At 34.1% G+C, this 22,815-nt stretch overlaps 1 protein-coding gene and 1 pseudogene across 2 annotated transcripts; both read left to right on the top strand.

Annotated features, from left to right (window-relative positions):
• The first annotated feature begins 3,246 nt into the window (after nt 1–3,246).
• On the top strand, nt 3,247–7,912 carry LOC122603157 (mitochondrial fission protein ELM1-like). 2 transcript variants are annotated; one of them, XM_043775785.1, is made up of 11 exons: nt 3,334–3,462; nt 3,535–3,643; nt 3,729–3,795; nt 4,068–4,164; nt 4,387–4,536; nt 4,643–4,769; nt 5,289–5,401; nt 5,473–5,536; nt 6,705–6,798; nt 7,121–7,229; nt 7,317–7,912. In XM_043775785.1, the coding sequence occupies exons 1-11, from the start codon at nt 3,349–3,351 to the stop codon at nt 7,416–7,418; spliced, it is 1,146 nt and encodes a 381-aa protein (XP_043631720.1). In that variant the 5' UTR covers nt 3,334–3,348; the 3' UTR covers nt 7,419–7,912. The 2 variants fall into 2 exon arrangements, with proteins under 2 accessions (XP_043631721.1, XP_043631720.1); XM_043775786.1 differs by lacking the exon at nt 7,317–7,912 and having other exon boundaries at nt 3,247–3,462; nt 7,046–7,209.
• A 1,098-nt stretch (nt 7,913–9,010) lies between these two features.
• Nucleotides 9,011–9,140, top strand: LOC122606344 (annotated as a pseudogene).
• Nucleotides 9,141–22,815: the final 13,675 nt, after the last annotated feature.

Below are 22,815 nucleotides of genomic sequence, written 5' to 3'. Positions count from 1 at the left end.
TCCCATCCCCCTATATATATATATATATATATATATATATATATATATATATATATATATAAGAGCCTTGTAAATCCTCTTAAAGACATAAGAATCTTTAGATGAGTTTCAACTTTGATTTTGAGTCATTATATGATATTAATGATTTCACCTTTGACTTCTCAATTGGTCAATGACAATATTAATATTCACACTTTATATGATTTGTCAAAAATTATCCTTCTTAATTATTATATTATTATATATATATATATATATATATGTATATTGAAAAGTTATTTTGAGAACCCTTTTTTGCGAGAACCTTTGAGAACTTTTCAAATCAAGCCCAACCGATGATTATTCTTTACATGAAAGTTGTTTTTTTATTGTTTTCTGAATAACTTATGTATAATTTTGAAGTTTATAATTGTGTAGTGGCATGGATTATCATCCGTTATACAATTATGTGGAAATTTGGATTCTTGATCAAATGTGCACGAATATTGCTATGATTACATGTGATCATAGCAATATTCGTGCACATGTGATCAAGAATCCAAATCTCAACATAATTGTATAACGGATGATAATCCATGCATCCACACAATTATAAACTTCAAAATTACACATAAGTTATTTAGAAAACAGTTAAAAAAACAATTTTCATGTAAAGAACAATCATCGGTTGGGCTTGATTTGAAAAGTTCTCAAAGGTTTTCGCAAAAAAAGGATTCTCAAAATAACTTTATCCTACATATATATATATATTGAACGGCAAAAGCTATATATATTAATAAAAAAGAACCGACTAGCAGGATGCTAGTGGTCCACATATAATTACAACATTTAGAAAAACAACAAGACCACTCTATATAGACCATTACTTTCTGTGTCATTTAAGGATGTCGTCATTTATCTCTGTTATTGAATTGTTATGGGATCGAGATTACTTGAACATCACTACTTTTCTCTTGTTGTTGATGTGTTCTCATATCCTTAAAATTATGGTTTTATGAGTTGTACATATAGAAAATGGAAGATGATGGTGATGAAATGCGTATGGGTATGGATTCGAAAAAAAAAAAATGAAGACCGAATAATCACAACTAAACACCAATCTTTTCATTTATTTTCTTCTTTTACCCCTATCTAGATATTTTATTTGTTTGATCTTCTTTAATACTTTAGCACCATATGTCATCAAATATTTCCTGTATTTGATTTATAAATAAACTATTATTTACAACTTTTGTTTAATATATAATATTTGAAAGTAGAGATATAGGTAGATGACGATCGTCCAATTTCAGACTAATTTAATGGCTTTTTGTGATGATTGTAGGTAATCAGCTTTATTTACGATTCATTGTTATATTAGGGTAATAGTATTATTGTTATTATTATTTTTATTTATTCATATTAATGTATCTTGGTTATAATATTATTATCAAGGATTTTCAAATCAATGGGTTTAGAGATCAATACTATTATTATATTATGATTTTTTAATTATGATCTTAATATTTGTTATTAGAATTATTGCCAAGAATATTCATATCATTAGGTGTATAAACTTGAAATTTGTTGATTTAGTTTCACAAAAAATTTACCTGCTTGATCACTCATAGTTTGCACATATCACTATAAACTGTGATACTAGAAACATTGAAAATCTCCACTAGGTCTAGAAGTATTATCACTCACAATTATGTGTGTCTACTTATTTCTTTTATAATCTACTGAGACTGTGTTTTCAAGACAACAAGATGTGTTAGTAATTGTCAACGATTAAAAAGATAAATATGGAATCTGAAGGATTAGGAATGTGCTCAGTTTCTGTTTATATCGCATGCTGAAAGTCGAATAAAAAAGTAATGGATGAATTAATCCTTTAAACTTTATACCATGATTCTTGAAATCTTGTAAACTATTTGATGATTATTATTTGATGTCTGTTGAATACTGATAAACTATTGTACATATGAGAAGACCAATGAAAACGTTAGTCGTGTTGTCTCATTGCGTGATATTACACAATATTGGTTCACCTAATGATATCCATTAATGCAAAAATGAAAAACAAAACAATAAAGAAGTGTGATGAGAAACTATATTCATTTTACCAGTGTTCATAATACGTTTTTTTAAATATATATAAATAATTAGATTTTCAATTAATGAAATTATATTTTGGTAAGATTGTTTTTATTGTATTTCATTTACGATGAATTATAATAGAAAATAGAATAGCCCGGTACAACACACGAGTATCACCTAGTAACATAATATAATGTATATAAACATCTTATACTCATATAGAAAATACAAAAATAAATATTAATGATTAGGATAATAATTGATGATTAAGATTATATATGGTAACATAAATATAGCAAATTAAATGAAAAAAATGACAACTCATTAAAAATTTAATGTGACAAATAAATTAAAAATGTCACCTAGAAAAAAACATATCCTATTTTAGTTATATAAAGAATTAGAAAGATATTGATTAGCTAATAAATACGAGTACACATTAAGCCGTTAAAAAAAAGTGAAAAAATAGATTTACATAATATATAGTTTAATAGTAGATTGCAACCTACGTATTCGACTTGTTATGTTAGGATGTAATTTTCTTTTTACTTTTTTAACATTTTTATTATTTAATAATGATGATTAGGATAAAGAATAATTTTTTAAAAAATAAATAAAATCAGGAAATTAATGTAAGTGTTATTTGACATTTTCTCATAATTGTAATTAATAAAAAACTATCCTCTATTAGTAATCTTAAATTTTTTTTTTATAAGTGAATTTTACCTCAGACATGTATGATGTGTGCGAATCGCACAACGAAAGGGTCCCACACTAAGGGTTTGATTCTCATGCCCAGCAAGGCTGGAGGGCCTTTTCTACGTATGGTAGAACATGAAACCAGCCTCTCTATCTTTAGTAGGGGTAAGGCTGTCTACATCTCAACCTTCCCCATACACCGTCAAAGATGGTATTGAGACCCAAAACCCATGAAAAACGACATATTAAGAGTTACTTACTTATTTACCACCTCCTTAATTGAAAAATACCATCGAGGAGAACCTAATAAGGCTCAAACTCGAAACCTTGCCGCATAGCAGGTTTAGAGGTTTAACCAGTGGTTTATCTTAGTTACAGTAATATAGAGAAACCCACGCTAGTACCCTATTTCACCACCATTCGCTGTCTGCACCACACTGCCACCGACCCACCGTTATCATATCGTTACCACTCCGATATCACCGGGTTTTAAAACGTGTTTGCAGCGTGTACATAAACCCTAGCAAAACCCTTCTCTCAGATCTCACAGACACATAGACTACATCAAAAATGGGAAGAACGGTGAAAAGGGCTGTTGTAATCGGAAACGGATTAGCAGGTGCCGAGAATCAATGTTTTGGATTGATTCGAGCTTTGGGCCTTTCTCATTCTCCCACTCTCTATGTAAAATCCTATTTCTCATCATCATTCCATTTTCATTTTTTCTTTAATAATATATATTATTGTTTGATACAGCGTGTTCGTAGGCCGACAGATGGGATTCATAAATGGCTTAACTGGCTCCCTGTTTTTACAAACCAAAGACTATCAAGGCAACTCTTTGACCCACGGTCCACTGTTTACGGTATCCCGCTTTCTTCGATTTTATCTTATATTTTATATGTCTATAAATTAAATTATGTCTTATTCTGATGTTTATGGTGCTGCAGATAAATCAAATATCTTAGAAGCCGATGCCGAACTAATTGCAGCCAATGCTACTGAGACTTTTGACAAGTATGTTTTGCTTTCATTTCTTTAATTCCTGTATGAGGTTCTACGAGAATTTAGTATTAATTAGATTACATTGTTTTTTAAATGTTAACTGTCCGCCCCCACCATCCACCCAATCAGACAAAGTTGTCGGTTGTCTTAATTGGGTTGAGTAGGTGTCCAAGGGAAAACCCCACATGCCCTCCCTCGAAGGGGACAAGATGACATATGGAAAACTCACCTTTGTAGTTACATGTGGAACAAGTTGTTGATAAATGTTTGTTTGTTTTCCGTAGGGATGGTCCATTATTGGTTGTTGCATCTGGTCGGGATACTATATCTGTCACAAGTTCGATTAAACGGTTAGCTCCAGATCATGTTTTCACTGTACAGGTTTGAGTGAGGGCTTTTCTATTTTTATGTTTCTTTTGATCTTTCTTGTGGCGTATTTCATAAGATATATGTCTCTTGAAGGGGCTTATTTATGCAACTTCCTGTTTTCATATTTCATCAAGAGATGGTTGACGCTTTATATATATGATTACTACTGGTTGGTAATATGACATTCTTGAAATGTAGTTACTAACATTTGTTATTATTCTATTATGGATGTAGATACAACACCCGCGGTCTCATCTGGATAGGTTTGACTTGGTGATTACTCCACGTCATGATTATTATCCACTGACACCCGAAGGGAAGAAACGTATTCCTTGGTTTTTGCGTGGGTGGATTACTCCTCGTCAACCTCCAGGAAGAAATGTGGTGGGTAACCTTCGTGTTTTAGGTTTTAAGAATATTGCAGTATGCAAGTGCATACAAATTTAAGCCATATTTTAATTAAACTGGTTATATATATACTCGACCGTAGGTCTTAACATTGGGAGCCCTTCATCAAGTTGATTCAGCCGCACTACAACTTGCAACCTCAGCTTGGCATCATAAACTGGCATCATTGTGCAAACCCTTGCTTGTGGTCAACATTGGAGGACCTATCCGTAAGTGTATTTGCTAGAAATGGTAGGGGTTCAGGCTGTTCTATAATGGGTCGGAATTGAGGTGGTTTCCGTACGGGTCAAAATAAGGGTACTGTTTGGCACGGGTAGGAAGGGTCAGGTTGGGAACACTAGGAACGTGTCTTGTTTAATTTTATTTGATTTAGAAAATAGTTATTGTGTCAAATATAAATTACAAATAACATATTATTACAATATAAGTTAAATGGTTAACGAGATTTTATATATTAATTAATTACATTACATTTTTGAGTGAATTCCCATGTGTTTGATCCGTTAGATATAACATAGTTCGAGTCTTCACATTCATGAGTAAATGGGTTGAAAATTATTTATTTCCCTTACTTTGTATTTCTAAAGCAGGTTGCTCAAATCATTATTATCATATATTTGCGGTGAAAATATATCTTTAGTCTGCAGAACGATTTACTTTTCTATTTTAGCATTCTGCCCAGTGTTAAAAATTAACAAATGTAGCTTGGATATTGGCTTTTATCATAGGTCACTGCAGATATGGTGCGGACCTATCCAGCCAGTTAGCAGCATCATTGCTGGATGTGCTTCCAACTTGTGGAAGCGTCAGGATTTCATTTTCTAGACGAACCCCCAAACAGGTACAGATAATTTCTGTCATTACTTTAACCATGCTAAATGAAAACAAAAAATTTGAATTTTCAACCAACAGGTGTCCGAGGTATTGGTAAGGGAATTCCATAACCATCCTAAGGTTAATATATGGGATGGCAAAGGTATCACCCCTCCGTCTTAAATGATTTACCTTATGAGTTGGTCGATTTAGGTCATGTTCTATCTCAAACTAGTGAAATAACTTTCTTTAGATAAAGAAAGTATCCTCAAGTCTATTATTATTTTTATCAGTATTGACTACAACAACCTTAATCGTTTAAGTTGAACTAGATAATTATTGTAGTCATTGTTTTTTAATCATAATTAACACATTAACATTTATAAAGTTATTGAGAAAAATAATGTGTCAACCCAATCCGATTTCGTGAGACCCGGCCGTCTCATGTATTGGACTTCTAACCCACCCTATCCGAAATCCCGAATAAGTATTAGGTTAAACAGGTTGGCTTATGTGTCAATTATGGAGATTTTGGGTTAACTGAACAGTTTACCCTAAACCCTAAACTTGATTCTTGATTCAAATTGCTGGTTGAAACCTTAGAATCTTGAATTTTTGGAGTCTCTGTATAAACACAAATCCTTATTTTCTTTGTAAGCTCTTCTAGTCAATTACGAAACTCTTTTGCTTAATATGCAGTCACACCCTGACTTATAGGTTTATCATTAAAGATGATCTATTATACGTATGTCGGCTGATAATGTAACCTTAGAGGATACTTGGAGAAAAAAAAAGACAATTCCGCAAATACTAATTACAGTTAGAAGAAAACAAACATGAAATATCCTATTTAAATTTAGATAAAGCTAAATAATTAAGATAGGAATTGGGGACAGCCGGTCTGAGTTCCGGACAGCCTCGTGACCAGGAAGAAGAATAGAGAGCGGTCATGTGGAAGAGGAACCAGCGAACCATTGGGACAGCCTGTTTGATAACCACGTGATCAGTTTATTCTCTTAAATTTTATATATACATACAAGTTGAATGACTTGAATTCTAAAAAGATCTGTTACTCAGTTAACCGGGTTTGCCCTTTTTGATATCATACTTGCAAACCGAATCAAATTAGGCGGTTAGTTTCCCAAAACTGAATAATGGACCTGCGACCTGATTAAGCTAACACTTGTGGTCTGAATCTTCTGTGTCGGGCAGTTTTATTGGCTATGGGTAATGAAGACACCCCTGCTATATCTTGTGACTTATAATTTCCCTACTGTTCTCTGCAAACAGTAATAGAAGATATTGATATGGTGAATCATGATACCGTGTAGATCCAAATCCACACATGGGACATCTAGCTTGGGCTGATGCTTTTGTTATAACTGCTGATTCAGTGAGCATGCTAAGTGAGGCTTGCAGTACTGGGTACGCATCTCGTTAATCTTGGAAGCCAAATAAGGTTTACTACATATAACAGCAAGTCAGCGACCTACTTTAGGTCCATACCACTTAATTTAGGTTCATTTTAAGCAACATAACTTGATTTTATTTGGTATGGGAATGTTGCTGTTTTGCATTGCCAACATGCATTCCCTGAAATGGAAAAAGTTAAAGTTTGTTCTACTCTGACGAAAAAGGTCATGTTGTCTAAAATGGGATTCACTCCATGTAGGTGGATTTAATTCCTTTTGATTGCAACTTTTTTCTTCTTGATTTTATGGAATGGACTTGCTCATTTATGTTCCAGAAAGCCTGTTTATGTAATTGGAGCTGAGAGGTGTACATGGAAGTTTGCATACTTCCACAAATGTTTAATTGAAAGAGGGATGGTGCGACCCTTCACTGGTAAAGAAAATGTAAGTTGCTATTGATTCATTATAATGGTAGCCTGTGGTAGCAAATAACTATTTTTTACCTCATTTATTTATGGTATTATTGTGTAGATTACGGAAGCATGGACCTATCCTCCACTACAAGACACAATGGAGGCAGCTGAACATGTGATTCAAGCACTTACAGAATGTGGCTGGGAATTGCATCGATAATGACTCAATTGTTCAGCCCGTTTTAGATGAGAACTGATGTGGGTTTTATTTTTTCCTGCATCAAATTCAAGATTTTGTATCAATCGAGAACACTGTTAACAGCCTGTTGTATGGATCTCTCAACAATTGAAAAGGAAAAGATATATAAAATGAAAATCTTGATAATGGTAACTTTTGTGTTACTATCAATATGGAAGTGTTACATCTTATCCGGGATCAATCGATTATCGAAGTTTCTTAAACATCTCGGTAATACCCAAGTTGCCAGTATCATATTTGATAGGAATGGATTCTACTACTTCAGGATTCATGCGTGTCTCCATATTTCTTAATTTTCTTAGCTAGTCTAGTTTTTCTTGGTGTAGTCCGTATACCAAAACCAAATTACCAATTGGTTCATCTTGTCGATGCATTTGTTTTAGATACTCCCTTACTGCTTTTATGTATGTATATTAGGCATTCTTTAATTTATTAACGAAGAGGTTTCTTATTTATATACTGAGTAATTTACCTGTACTTTTTACCTGTACTTATTTAAATGTTGATACGCACGTTGATGAAAGTTTGTTCAAGGATTAGAGATTCTAGAGATGACAGCCGAATCTTGAGACCCGTTGGCCAATTGCGCCAAACACTGGTTCTGAAAATTTTTGGATCCTTTGAGCCTTTTGAACACTACGTCTGGATACAATATTGCCTAGTAAAGTATCATTCAATAAAGACTGGGTAAAGGCTACGATGTTGGTTATTTATTCATCCATTAAAAGGATAAAACTATGTCAAACCAACTCATGAGCATTAAAGATCGGTTTGGCATATATATGTATTGAACTGATCTACATCTTGCCGTGTTTGAACGTAAGCTTATTAAGATACATGCCTACATGGGCCGTAAAACTCACAAGAATTATGGAGGTCTTTGTACCATTTTATCTTTTATATCCATATGATATGTTCAAGTTGGTCAAGCCCAGTTTGAAGGAATCAAAGCGATTAATATTGATCTTGATTAATGTATTACTAATACTAGCCTAATACTGCTCAAAGGGGCGTTGATATTCCAGATCGAGCTTGAAAAAAAATGACACCAGTCATGCTCATGTACAGTCCTATAGCCAAGTAAACCTAGAACGTGGAAATGCGTTGAATGGACTGGCTTAATTACATCGTTGTATCATTATGAGCTTTCTAACATACCTATATCAATTTGTACTGTTATGATGTTGAATGCTTCATTAATTTTGATTACTCGTGTATGTGAGATGGCGTTATGTTTATCGATTCATATGTAACATCTAATGTCACATTGTTTTCTCAACTTTTTGCATTCTTTTTAACCACTCTGAAAGTTTGTTTCACGCAACATATGTTTTGGTCTTTTGGACATCAAATCTAGACCAGTGAACTCTAACTTAATTGGTAAGGTTAATGAATCCAATCTTATAGATACAGAAATCATAAAAGGATATAAATAGAAACAAAGATTATATCATGTAATTTGCAATAGTTGAATGGGATTTCCACATCGGTTGAGAAAACATAGTGGAAGGGAGGGGAAGGATTATAATTAGAAATTTAGGGAGATGGATTACATATATACCTGGATGCGGTCAATGGATGATCATAAAGGTCCATGGCCTAGGTCAGTGACTTCCATTGCACATTACGGATGGGTGCTCTCCTAAAGTCGGCCTAAGTGGTTGAGCAGCCCCTGCACAATCCTATAGTCTAAAGATTACCGAGGGAATGAAGTGTGACTTAAATTTGTTAAGACTCAGAAGCTATAGATTATATTGCATCTAGTGTGAAGTGTGATTTGTGATCAATATTTTTGGCCCGGAAAGAGATTCTATATCATAAAGTATCTTCACTGCATATACTATGCATTATTCTTTTTAACGTTTTCATTACACAAACAATTAAACAAATAAGATCACTAAATCATTTAGCTGATGTGTTTACCGTTTTTATTCTCAAAAATAGGATCCTTCAAAGAAGGGAAATGATTAATCCTTCTAACTAATCAACCTAAAAATCCCTCTAATTACAAGATCATAACATGTGGCATGATCAAGAGATGATATTAGGTAAGAATTAATGGAATATGTCAAGTTTTAGAGATTTGAGGAGGACTTTTAGAAGGATTAATCATTTTCCTTCAAGGAAACTTCGAAAGTTTAAAATACTTGGGACCGAGATGATGATATATATACGATTTTTATGAATATCTTCATAATTTAATGTTGAGTTTATTCATAACAATTTATGCATAATGGACTTAACCTCGATAAATTTACTGGTTGATATTTAAAATTATCTTCGAAATTCATTGTTGAGTTCATTTATAATGCATAATATTTTTTTTCCGGATCATTTAGTCTGGATACAACATCCGGGAAACCTCAATAACCTCAATAAGTACAGAGCTCTATAACATGTCAACTCAACAAAGGGATGAAATATAGAGAGACGCCTATCAAGTTTTTGATGACTGCAAGACCTCACGACGCTACAATCACACCAATCATGTCTTCGTCAACGACTCCACCATCTACAACAAGACCATCAGTGACTTCTTCACAGCAAGGAGTTCCTCAAACTAATAAGGATCGTGTTGCCAAGTTAGCTGTTGATCTTCGGCAGATGAGAGCACTAGTTGCAGACTTGTCTGACAAGCAAAAAAGAAAAGAAGAGTCACACCAAAGGGATGTTGGCCTCATAAAACAAAATCTCCTAGAGTTTGAAAATAGCCAGCTTGATCTACAAGAAACCCAAGAAGCATCAATTAATTCTATCAATGGAATTGTTGATTCTGTTGGGGTACACCATAAATTTCTCAAAGGTCAAGCTACTCATCTTAAGAAACTTGGGAAGAGGTCAACTGAGCTGCATAAAAAAATCAAAAATCTTGAATCTCAGGGGGAGAAGTCTGGATGCAAGGAGGATGAACTCAAACATCGTCGAAGAGATGATGAAGATGAAGATCCAAGCGGCTCCAGACAACAGGAGGAGATTAAGAGATTTATGGGCTTAAATGTCAATGCAGCTCAGGGGGAGCAAAGTCAACAGGGGCAATCAACTGTTGCTCATTCATTAAATCAACCAGCAGAAGAAGAAGTGTCTGGTTTCCAGAAACAACTGACTGGAGGAGTAGGAGTCGGTACTCAGATCAGACCAACTGCCGAGGAAGAAGTTAGGAGTGAACTACTGAATGACAATGCTGCATACTTCAACTTTGGTCAAACCAAAGTTGAAGTATGCACCAAAGTTGGTACTCAGGTCATACTTCAACTTTGATGAGTACGAGAACATGTTTTGAGTCTAACCCTGATTCAAGATCCGATAGACCCTTCAGCTAAAGGCAAGTGTGCTTATGTTAATGCATTACTTGACCTACTTGATCCAAAGGAGAAGGAATCAGACGAGCTGTCTCTACAAACAACCATTGCAAAAGGCAGGGTTGAGGTAGACAATCAATCAGGGGTAGACTCAAAACAAGAGTCTTGAACTTCTGATTTGATTGAAAGGATGAGCGGGAGTCCAGCTAGTGTAACACCTGAAGTTTCTGAAGGAGGTTTTTGGCCACACTTAGGATGACAAACGAAGTTTTGAAGGCCATATCTAGATGCTGATGTCATGGGGGAGACTGTTAGTGCATGATTCTCGGTGACATGAGCATTCTAGATATGTGTTGTATATTTGTGTATAATTTCAAGTCTTGTAATTATATTGTAATTACCGTTTGTCTTAATATTACCCTGGCATATTTTGTGTAAGCCAATTGGGATCCAACTTATGTCTTAACATCACATTGTTACGACGGTTCTCAGACTCATCAGGTGAGTCTGTGATAACCAGATTTCGCATTGTCTCCAATTTTGTCAATATTTCATTTACAAGATCCGGTCTATCCATGGGATTCTTTTCACATCTTAAACCCAGATAAGCCAATTCCTTTGCATGCTCGATTGGCCAATCCCCGCCTGATGAATCCAAATTTGTAACAAATTTCCTGTTTTCTAAAGCGCATTTTGTATCATTTATAATACTCAATGCTGGTCTTCCTGTCAATATTCTTAACACAACTCCAAACGAGTATATATCTTAGAAAGTAGAAAGCTTTACAGATTCAAAAAGTTCAGGATCCATATAAGCAGACACCTCGGGTTCAACGTTTTTATATGTGTTCTTTCATGCCGTTAAAAATACATATAATCTTTTTGTTACTATATTTAATTTAGACGAAGATGAAACAAATCAAACTAAAACTCCCCGAGGGTTCGAATGATACGCCTGGACCAGATGATATTTTTTCTAAAGTCATGGGTAAGGATCGCAATGGTGATGCAATCATGTATAGTTTGGGTGTTCGTGCTTCTGATGTACGGGGGGTAATACCAATTCGTTCAGCATGTCATAAAGAAAACATCAAATTGAAGAACTTACTAGTGAAGTGGACTGGTTAAAAGCCCAAGCAAAGATTAATGGGTCGATGGATGGTTCTAGTGATCCGCCTTTAACCTCGCATACCCCTGTTGTGACCAATGGACCTGCACCTTTACGGGTATGTTTCCGCATAAATCCTTACTGTTCCACCCTTTATATGACTTGATAAATTACAATACATACAATATCTATAAAGCCCTGCGTAACAGTAACAAACAGTGACACTCAATGAATGGACCGAGTTATTAAACCAAAATTGATCGGTTATTAGTCGATCCCTACCTTCAAATTGATTGAAATGTGTTTCTTGAATCTTGATAAGATTGTTTCATGATACTTTTTTGGATGGTTTTTAGATAGTAATTTTGATTTTGGATTGTTTTCATGATAGTTTTACGACTTTATAAATTTCCTAGTAATCACGTTATGGATTTTGCCATTTCGGTGTCCAAGAGTAAATAAAGTGTTTAGTTTAACTGCTTAAAACTGGTTAATTTGAACGCGTACAAGAGTAACTTTGATATTTGATTTTGTATCATAAAGTTATCAAATTTGTTGTACTCAATGGTTCTTAGTTAGAGTACTTGGCTTTCTTAAATTTCCATCATTTATGATTGTCACTTTTGGCAAAACAAGCTTTGATGCAGTTTCTTGTTTTTTAGATGAAAAGCTAAGGAAATAATACTATTGTTGCTTTGCAACATAGTGATAAGTTTCGTAGGTTGAATTTCTGAGATATATTGAACTTCACTGCGGCTGTTTTGTATAAAAATAGAAAATTGTAGTGGTTAATCTGGTCTACTTATTGTTTAATACTAGCTCTATACAAGCACAATGCAACAGTTGTAAGTTTATTTTTTTACAATATGTTTTGCAGTGTTGTATTGGTCTTGGTGGCCGATATATCGGTTCTTGGCAGTCTACCGAGTGATAAATCCACAAATCGGTAACTTTTATCAGATTGAGTGAAAGGCAGTCAAATTGGGTCTGGGTGTTCAATATCGGTCCATCGTATATAAATCAACACAACCACCATGTTTTGAAATAGCATAAGCTTGAAACTGGACAATTAACAACATACAGGGTGTTTAGTTTAACTTATTTGATAGCTCATTGGCTAGTTTGGTTTTGACTTATCTTCGATAAACCAAGTTTTTGGGGTTCATTCTTTTTTTGGTCATACGCTTATCTTTTCTTAGAGTTTCATAATAAGTTTTCAAGCTAAAAATGAGTTTATTAAAATAAGTCAAACTTAGACAAACTAATAGGTTTCCGAATAGCCCTATGGCATGTAGATGTGTTGGCTGAGAGTTCAACTCCAATACACAGCCACCTACCAAAATATAGATGTCTGGTGCTTTCTTGTGGTTGACATCCCAAAATGGCCTTACCACATATCATGAGCCCCCAACGCATTTATGATCTATTTAGCCGACCATGTTTCAGTTCATTTAACCTGCTATCCAAGAAGGAAAAAGAAAAAAGTTTGTAAGGTGTTTTGTTATGAATTCCCATTAAGCTTATTAGCTTTATAGTTTAGGAATCAAAGTCCCTAAAATTGACATCTTTTCAAATCGATACTTACAATGTCGCTACTTATTGTATGCTCATTAGAGATAAGTCATGCTCATTATCTTCCTTTTTTTTCCAGTAATGATCCAAATTTTATTCAGTCAATAGAAAGTCCTGTTTCTTTATCAGTATATATCTGTATTATATATCTGTATTTATATTTGTATCTGCCTCTATATCTATATATGTATATATTCTGTATCCATATGTTTATATGTTTGATAATCTTAAATTATGTTAAAAGAATTACCATACTGATTCTTTGGTGTTTTTTTATTGAATTCAAAACCCTAAAGATTTATAGTTAATTATGTTAAAGTTATTAAATTGAAGCGTCCAACGTGTAGCCCTGTTGTTTTGGGAGATAAAAATTTTGACCTATCTTATCGAACAGCTCAGTTAGCTTGACTTACCTTTCACATGATTGTCTGACTAGTATGGCATCAGCCTATTATTTTGGGAAGTATTAATATTACTTGTTTCCTGTAATTCTGTTGCTGTAATTCTGGTCTGAAATCTTGCTGCTGTAATTTTGTTCCTAAAATTCTGTTGCTGTAATTATGTTCCTAAAATTTTGTTTTTGTAAGTCTGTTTCTGTTCCTGAAATTCTCCTGCTCTAAGTCTGTTGCTCGCCCTAGCTTCTTTGCTTCTAGGTCGAACTCATTAGGTTGTTGATCAACATATAAGTTTATAGGTACTAGTTGCTCATGCACGGAATAATACATCTGTTTAAGCAAATACATGTTTTAATTTAATCAACTCACTGGTTTGTATACTTTGGCTACTTGTATTTTGCTCGGTCTTTTCAATTTGGTGCTTTAGGCCCGGTCCATTCATCTCAGTCTTTTGTTGCTCGGTTTCTTATACATAACATGATTAACATATCAGTTTCTATGTACTAGTTTGTGCACGGGATAGTACATTTATTTATAAAAATACATGTTTTGATTTCATCAGGTCACTAGTTTGTAGAGGTCACTAGTTTGTAGAGTCTGGTAACTTGAATTTTTGCTTAGTCCTTTCAGCTCGGTACTTTAGGCCTAGTCCATTCTTGTCGGATCTTTCTTGCTCGTTTCTGATACATAATTTGATTGCTGAAATCTAGGTTGGAAATGAGGTTTTCCTTAAAAGCATTCTAAATCCAACTGAGAATGTAGCAAAAGGATGGGTGAAGAGCTTGGACCCAAATGACATAGTTGGTGGTATAGAGATTGGACATGGATGGTGTGAGGTAAACGTTCAAGTTGCAATAAAAAAAAGATGAAATACTGGTCAGACCTTATGGATTATTCTCCACCATTCAAGATTCTCTTGGTGCAACTATCGCATGGCCTTGCCCGTTCATCTCGGTATGTATTTCTTAAACTTTTCCATTTCCTTGTCTTGGCTGTCTCTTTGGAAGAAAGGAAATGACTTCTTTCTCATATTCATTTTTCAGTTATTGGTGTTAGATACACAATAAAACAAAACAGTAAAAAGAAAAAAAGAAAAGAGAAAGTACTTTTAGTTACCTTATTGCCATAATGCTATACTTTTTTGAATGTGTCTTTTAACTGTAATGATAGGGGACAAGATCGTGTGAACTGTGAAGTAGTATTATTTACCAAAAACTTGCATAAAGTTTGATATGTGGGTTGCAGTGTTTAAGGCAGTTTATGTGGAAAACTTTATAGTTAGCTAATTTCTTTAGTTCAAGGCTTGATATTGTTAAAATAGGTGCCAAGGTTAGATTTTCTGGTTTGATCAGTTTGGATTTGGTTTTGTTGGGTGTGGCTTATGGTTTGTTATGGGTCAATGCTAATGGGGTTTGGTTGCAGGGTTTGTATTTAGTTGGAAGGAGTTAGGTTTGATGAATTGTGTAAATGGGGTATTGGTAGCTGTTCATTATGGTCAAGGTTATGGGGTTGGCTTAGTATATTTAAACACAATACCAAGAAAAGCAAATTATTGGTTTTCTGGAGGGAATTCTATATCATCTCTGTATGTAAAAATCATCTATGGGATAGGTATTGCTATTGATCCGTTTAATCTACAACATTTGGCTTTGTTAGTTCATGGTAGGTTGGCTTTGTAAGGTATTGCTATTGCTCCGTTTAATCTACAACGCTTAGCTCATACACATATCATATAGTAAACACTTAAACCAAATCACGAATTCTGAACTTTGGCTAAGACCTATTTGACAAAGTACGTCACTTGTTATCCAATCGTAAGTAACTGTCTCTTCGTAAGTAACTGTCTCTTCTGCATATTTGTGGTTGCTAAGACCTAGACTGTAGACACTTAGTGTAGCTTCTAACAGTATGGTACTTAATAACCAGCTGACATCTAAGTTTCTTTTGAATTAGGAAAATTCGCCTCGATTTTGGTTCTCAATTGTAGACGCTTTTTAGTTATCTGATTACCTGATTACTGCTCTGTCTAATTTTGGAGGATGGGAATATGGGCAGGTATGTTAATAAGTCATAGATTAGTTCAGGTCGTAGCAGGTAGTCTTTCCGTGTTGGTCAGACTGGGTTCAGTTGACCCAAACCAATATTTTTTCTTATATTTTTAGACTTCAGTACATATTAATTAATAAATTGTATAAATCATATCCATTTGACCCATTTTCTTATTAGTTAAGTTTGTTTTATTGGACATGTTGGAAATCTTATTGCACCTGTTAAAATTATAACATAACCTAAGTAGAGTTGTCAACAAACAAATTTGTTGAAATCGTCAACTCTAGGTAAGTTTACAGTTTAGTGTATCCATCTTGTGGTGACTCTTGGCATGTGAATTACAAGCACACATTGATCTAGTTTTTTTCTTCTCTAATTGAAAAATTGTTCTACGTGATCCTTTTTCTATATATTATCTCGTTAACCAAGGTCCATTTTATATTAGAGCAAATATTTTGGTCTGCGGAAAAGTAGCACCCTACGTCATGGCCGACTGTAGTTGTTTTTTATTTTTTTCTATAGAAATGGTCGACAAAGTCACATAGCAATGACTCACAATTTTTTTCTCCTAGCAGCATTAGTTGTCCCTCACAATTTTTTGGCTATTGACTCAAACCTTGTTATATAGATAAAAATGAGATAACAAAGGGGTTGTTCAGGCTATTCGGGCCCAAAGCTTTGGTGTATGTGGTCTAACTGTTATTTTCATGACCGTTTTGTAGACTCTTCGCTAGCCATTCCAAGTTGTTTTTTACCCAGGTTTGAAATCTATTAACCTGGTCTACTACCGAGACTTTTGTGATGGTATTTGACCCAAAGTGTTTGTCCCACATTGGTATGAGAAGAAAAATACCTTGGTGGGTTGCCTATATAAATAGGAATGTATGTATTATGTGTATCTTATATCTATATCTATATATTTCGTATGTGATTTATGTGTTCTGATGGGATGAAAAAATGATAGTACTTTATAGGTTTCTAGCATTGAACTTCTGTTTGCCGGAATTTAGTCACGTTATTGAACTTTCGTTTGCCGGAACTTTTGTTTTGCCGTAATATAGAACATTTTGTTTCCTGATTATCTCGTTATCTTTATTAGAACATTTTGTTTGTTCTGATCTTTCGCTTATTACTTAGAAGCTTGTCTTAAACTTGAATTATGGTTATCGTAATGTGGCTCGTGTATCTTGTTATCAGATATTTGCTAGTAAAAGTTTGTAATGAACTTATTTTTACTCGAAACTTAGTTTCGTTGTTGTGCCTAGTTTGATGTCTACAATAGAAGCTATGTTATTTTGGAAACCTGAGGCTATGTTAGTTTGATGCTATGCTTCATTGCTTGGACGGTTTGAAGCCTATGATCTGATATATTTAGTTGTTGCCAGTTAGCCGTGGGATAACTATCATATAGGTTTTTGTAGTTTAAAATAACACCATTCATATTTTTGCTTATTTGGAAACTATTTTTTGTCAGCTTGGATTACTAGATTTTGTTTGGATTACTAGATTTAGTTTTTGGGATGTATATACAATTGGACTTTTATGGATATAAGCTTGTTTTGCTAGTTATTATCTTTACCCAGATTGCCTCATCTTTATTGCCTCTTTTAACATTCTTAATGCTTACATATGGATGGTTTATTTGTAGGTAGTTCGTGAGGATTGAGGATGCACGATGACTTGCGGTTCTTGAGGATTGAGGAGGCATTATGGATGCTTGTTATTTTTTTCATTGCTTTTAGTTTCTTTTATTATGTTACAAGACTTTATGTTGGATAATGTTATAACTCAATGTTTAGTGTTTATGTTATGAACATGCACATTTATTTGAAATATAATAAAATTCTGTTTCTATCATTAGTTGAATTTTTATACACAATAACTATTATGGTTTACATTTTAAGGGTCTTATAAATTAACCTTTAAGGACACTATAATGGGGTACCAAAATAACAAAAGTAGGTAATCACATGTTACGACATTGCAAAAGTGTCATAGTATATATTTATTAGGACGCTATTTGAGTTTTTCATAGACATATTTTACGACCATAAAATTGGTTTCATAATCTTATTTGAGATGTTAGGACCTTTTTTTTGGTACTAAGTATTACATTATAAGGGTCCTATAAATTAACCTTTAAGGACGCTATTTCGGGGTACCAAGATAACAAAAGTAGGTAATCACATGTTACGACATTGCAAAAGTGTCCTAATATGTATTTATTAGGACGCTATTTGAGTTTTTCATAGACATATTTTACGACCATAAAATTGGTCTCATAATCTTATTTGAGATGTTAGGACCTTTTTTTTGCTACTAACGTAACAATGGTATTACATTATAAGGGTCCTATAAAGTAACATTTAAGGACGCAATAATGGGGTACCAAGATAACAAAAGTAGGTGATTACATGTTACGACATTATAAAAGTGTCCTAATATGTATCTATTAGGACGCTATTTGAGTTTTACATAGACATATTATGCAACCATAAAATTGGTTTCATAATCTTGTTTGAGATGTTAGGACCCCTTTTTTGGTACTAACGTAACAATGATATTACATTATAAGGGTCCTATAAACTAATCTTTAAGGACGTTATAATGGGTACTAAAATGACAAAAGTAAGTAATCACATGTTACGACATTGCAAAAGTGTCTTTATATGTATTTGGACTATTAGGACGCTTATGACTTATTACGACCGCCTTACATGAAACCCTTTTACAGTTGGTCCTATTAGACGAAAGGTCCTATAAAGTAGCATTATAGGACAGTTTTGGGCGTCCTAAAAGCCCCATTTTGTTGTAGTGTTCAGAATCTGGACAGATTCAGTTTATTAACTTTAAGAGGTCGCATCTTGGTCATGGGAGATGGTTAAGTCACGTTTTTGGTGTCTAAAATTAAGTTCAGGAAGTCTACTTTCTGGTGGAAGTGGTTTCGTGTCAAAATATGAGGTTTAAGGTTGTCAAACGAATTTTATAACAAAACTGCGCAAAGCTGAGTTTCCGAACAGATTTTGGTCGACTTCAAATAGTCATATCTTGGTCGATTTTATGAACTGGAAAATTATTTTTTTCCAGAAACATTTTTAAGATGTTAAGAGTGTACAGTAAAAATTTGGATTTTTTTTGAAGCTTTGAAGACCCTTAACTTTTATAAAACTTTTCTGCGCGCAAACAGTGAATTTTCTGACTAGTATGTGATTATGGAATTTTTAAAAATTTATAACGTACGAAATAAATTAAGTAAAAATTCATGTAAGTTTATAACACTATAAGGTTACAGAAGTTAAGATTTGAAAACTTGAATTGTTTGTCTCATCTTAATAAAAAAATAGATAAGGTTACCAAAAATTTCAACGAATAAGAGCTTGTAGAACTAAATCATAAATCATTAAAACAAATACTCTATATTAAGTTATGTGACTTGTAACTTAATAATAGATGACAAATCAGTTAGGAATATTTTGAAAGTAGCCATATATGTATATATCATCAAATACGGGTTACAATGGATGGTTTTTGACCATGTCCATAATTGTAACTTGTTCATATATATGTTGTGTAGATTATAGCGACCTTGTTGGACTTTGCATAACTACTTGCTTGTTGAGGTGAGTTTCGTGGCCCCTTTTTATATTATTTCTTTAGGGGAAAATGATGCTCAAAACACTTTTCATTTCTTTACTAGCTGTGCCAAAACTTGTTTGTTTTTCATGGACAAATACGTGTAATTATGAAATGTGTATGTTAGCTTGCTTGTATTGATTTCTTTGATGCAATAGATGTCTTTTGATATCTATTGAAGACTATTGGAAAACTATCGACCAACTTTATACTCCAGCTGGTAGTTGTTGGTATTTAAAGCATGATTGAGTTGTTGGCAGGAGTGACGGAGATTGTGTTGTTGGATAACTATGATGACATTGATCAGTATTTAGTATGCTACTACATGTTTATATTTACACTATTGTCCAAAACTTGATATATCATGCACAACAAACTCATTTGTATTCCTTTAAACCTACGAACTCACCAACGTTATGTTGACATTTTCGAGCATTCATTTTCAGGTAATAACAATGCTTAAGAAGATTGAGCTTATGGACTTTAGGAAGACCAATAAAGAGATCCTTCATGGACTCCTAGATTGCATGTGAAACATTGAACACTATTTGCAATTGTTACTTCTTTGCTATTTGAGGCGTGTTGCCTAGACTTTCCGTTTGTGAAAATTACATTTATTTGAATTTCATTTAGTATGACTCTATTATAAAGTCCATGTGCTATAACTATATCTTTTCGTCATATCCTACGATTCCGCCTATGGTGGGGTGTGACACATATGTCCAAACATTATTTTTTATTTACTCGTAAAAAAAAAGTTCTAACTTAACCTAGCTCCATGGAGCTATGTGGTAACCATATAGTATATAGATACGCCCTTGTTCCCAATTAGGGATGAGCAAAAAAACCATTGACCCGCGCCCGACTTTACCCGAACCAACCCGCCCGAAGCCCTAACGGGTCGGGTCACGGGTCACGCTTTTGTTGCATTCGCGGATCACGGGTTTTGCAGGTCGGGCCGGATCGGGTTAAAGCAAAAACCAAAAAAAAGTGAAGGAAACCCGTGACCCGCCCGCGACCATAACCAAACCGACCCGTACCTTCACGGGCCGGGTCACGGTTCCGATTTTCATGCATTCGCAGGTCGCGGGTCGGGCCAGGTCGGGCCATTTGCACATCCCTATTCCCCAATCCCTCTTTCTACCGCCTTCAAAATTTGTAGCTTTTGATTGGAAAATTCTTGTTCGCCAATCTTTATTTCGCCTAACAACAAACAATGATTGTGATCTACAGTGATGTTACATTTATCGGTGATAATATTTTTTTCTTGTCAGCAAACATTCATGGTTTCAACTCACCATTGATCCATGTTGGTACATCCCATGGTACGACTTGATGTGTATATATATATATATATGAGTATATGTATATAATATGATAGAATCATTGAATGTATATATATAATATGTATATAAAATATGGAATAGGAAATAAACCTGTTACTATCTGTGATAATTACCGGTTATAGGTTAACTGGTTATTAATCGGTTTTGGTTTTGAAAAGAGTAATCGGTTAGTTAGTAACCGGTTGTGAGGAATATGTTTTTTACTTAGCAATTATATTATACTAGCAAACTACCCACGCAATGAGGCTGCGGTGGCAGTTGGTGGCGGGCGGCGGCGACGACTGGTGGTGGTGACGGCGAGTAGTGTAGCCTATTGACGTAGTTGTAATTGATATAATGGTTAGTTTAGTTGTTTTAAGAGTTGAGAGACTAATGGTGTAATTTATTACATTAAGGGTATTATATATAACGTATATTATTGGAAACGAGTCAAAGTACCCGCGCGCTGCGACGTTGAGATGGTGGGGGTGATAGGTGACAGGAGGTGATAGGTCATAGAGTGTGATAGCCAAATGTCTTAGCCGTCCGAGTTTCGTCCTCAGATTTAAAAATTCGTCGAAAGTATATCGAATGACTATCTCTAATGAAAGATCATGACATTTTAAGAACACCCATGTAATTTTTATTATTTATCGATGTACGGTTTTTGAGATAAAGATTTTGAATGAATTAGAAGAATAAAATGATTTATGCAGGAGAGAAAAAAATAAGTGGTTGAGATTTGATGAGAAAGAAAAAAATGAGTGATAGAGGACGATTTCACTAAAGATATAAAAAAAAATATCCAAATCAGACGATTTCACTCTCTCCGAATGGCTGAATTACATCAGCAACAACAATTAACAGCGGTGGAGGACTCTCAAACCAAGGGCGGCGCCCGGCGGAGTAGCGTCGGCGACTATTCCAGGAGAACCCATTACCGGAACAACTAAACGTAAACAACAATCAAGTGTAAATAGGCGAAATTGGACAGCATCATAATAATTTTGAAACAAGAACAAAGTACAATTGTGTACAATAATGATTCATCAGAAAGGTTTGGTGGGGTCTTCATCATCAAAAAGAATCAAAACAAATTGGGAGGCTGCGTCAGAAGTGAATCAACTCGGGTTAGGGCGATATTATTCGATTTCGAAGTACATGAAGTAGACGATGAGGTTTTGCGGGTGTCAACATTAGAGGATTTGATATATATGGGGATAAACGACTTTTGGATTAACATATGACCTAAAGTTCTGATGGTTAAGAAAAAGATACGGACTTAAAATATAAAGAAATTCAAATATATGATATACAAACTTCATTAAAAATATGAGATTTTCTAGCTCTGTAAATCTGGATTTTATTGAGTTTTTTTTTATGATGAGAGGGAAGCAACTTTGGATATATGGGTATGAGATAACAACAGAACGAAGAACATTTGAAAATTTGATAAACTATGTACAAATAAAAAAAGTTTGATGATAATACATATCAATATTTCAATTTAATGAACAACCTTGTAAAAAAAAAAATACGTTAGTCATATAGTGATTAATCTCTTTCCTTTATGTATGTCTTTCAGTCAAATGTGGTCACGAGTTCAAAACTTTTTAAAGGTATTGGGAAGTCTTTGCCAATGAAGTGCAGCATCGGGTTTTCTCTAGCATTAGCTAGCTTTCTCCAGAACGGTAGTGGGACTTCCACCGCCAGTCATGCCCTCGGATTGACTGTGCTGGTGACGTGGTCGATCTCTACCGAACGATGAAGAGACATGCCGCTGAGTCCAATCACCACTGCTGTTAAAAGCAAAACTTGTAAGGGTTTTGTAACAGTTTTTTAAAATAATAAAACACTCTACTTTGTATTTGTGGGTATATTTTATATGATTTGTGGATATATTTTCTAAGGTATATGTTGTATTTAAAATAAGTTTATTTTTAAAAAATTGTTTTTACCGATGACTTGTCATTGCTT

The sequence above is a fragment of the Erigeron canadensis genome, chromosome 6 (genome assembly GCF_010389155.1).
Source record: "Erigeron canadensis isolate Cc75 chromosome 6, C_canadensis_v1, whole genome shotgun sequence".
NCBI classification, from domain to species: domain Eukaryota; kingdom Viridiplantae; phylum Streptophyta; class Magnoliopsida; order Asterales; family Asteraceae; genus Erigeron; species Erigeron canadensis.
This window is presented reverse-complemented; position numbering and strand designations above follow the sequence as displayed.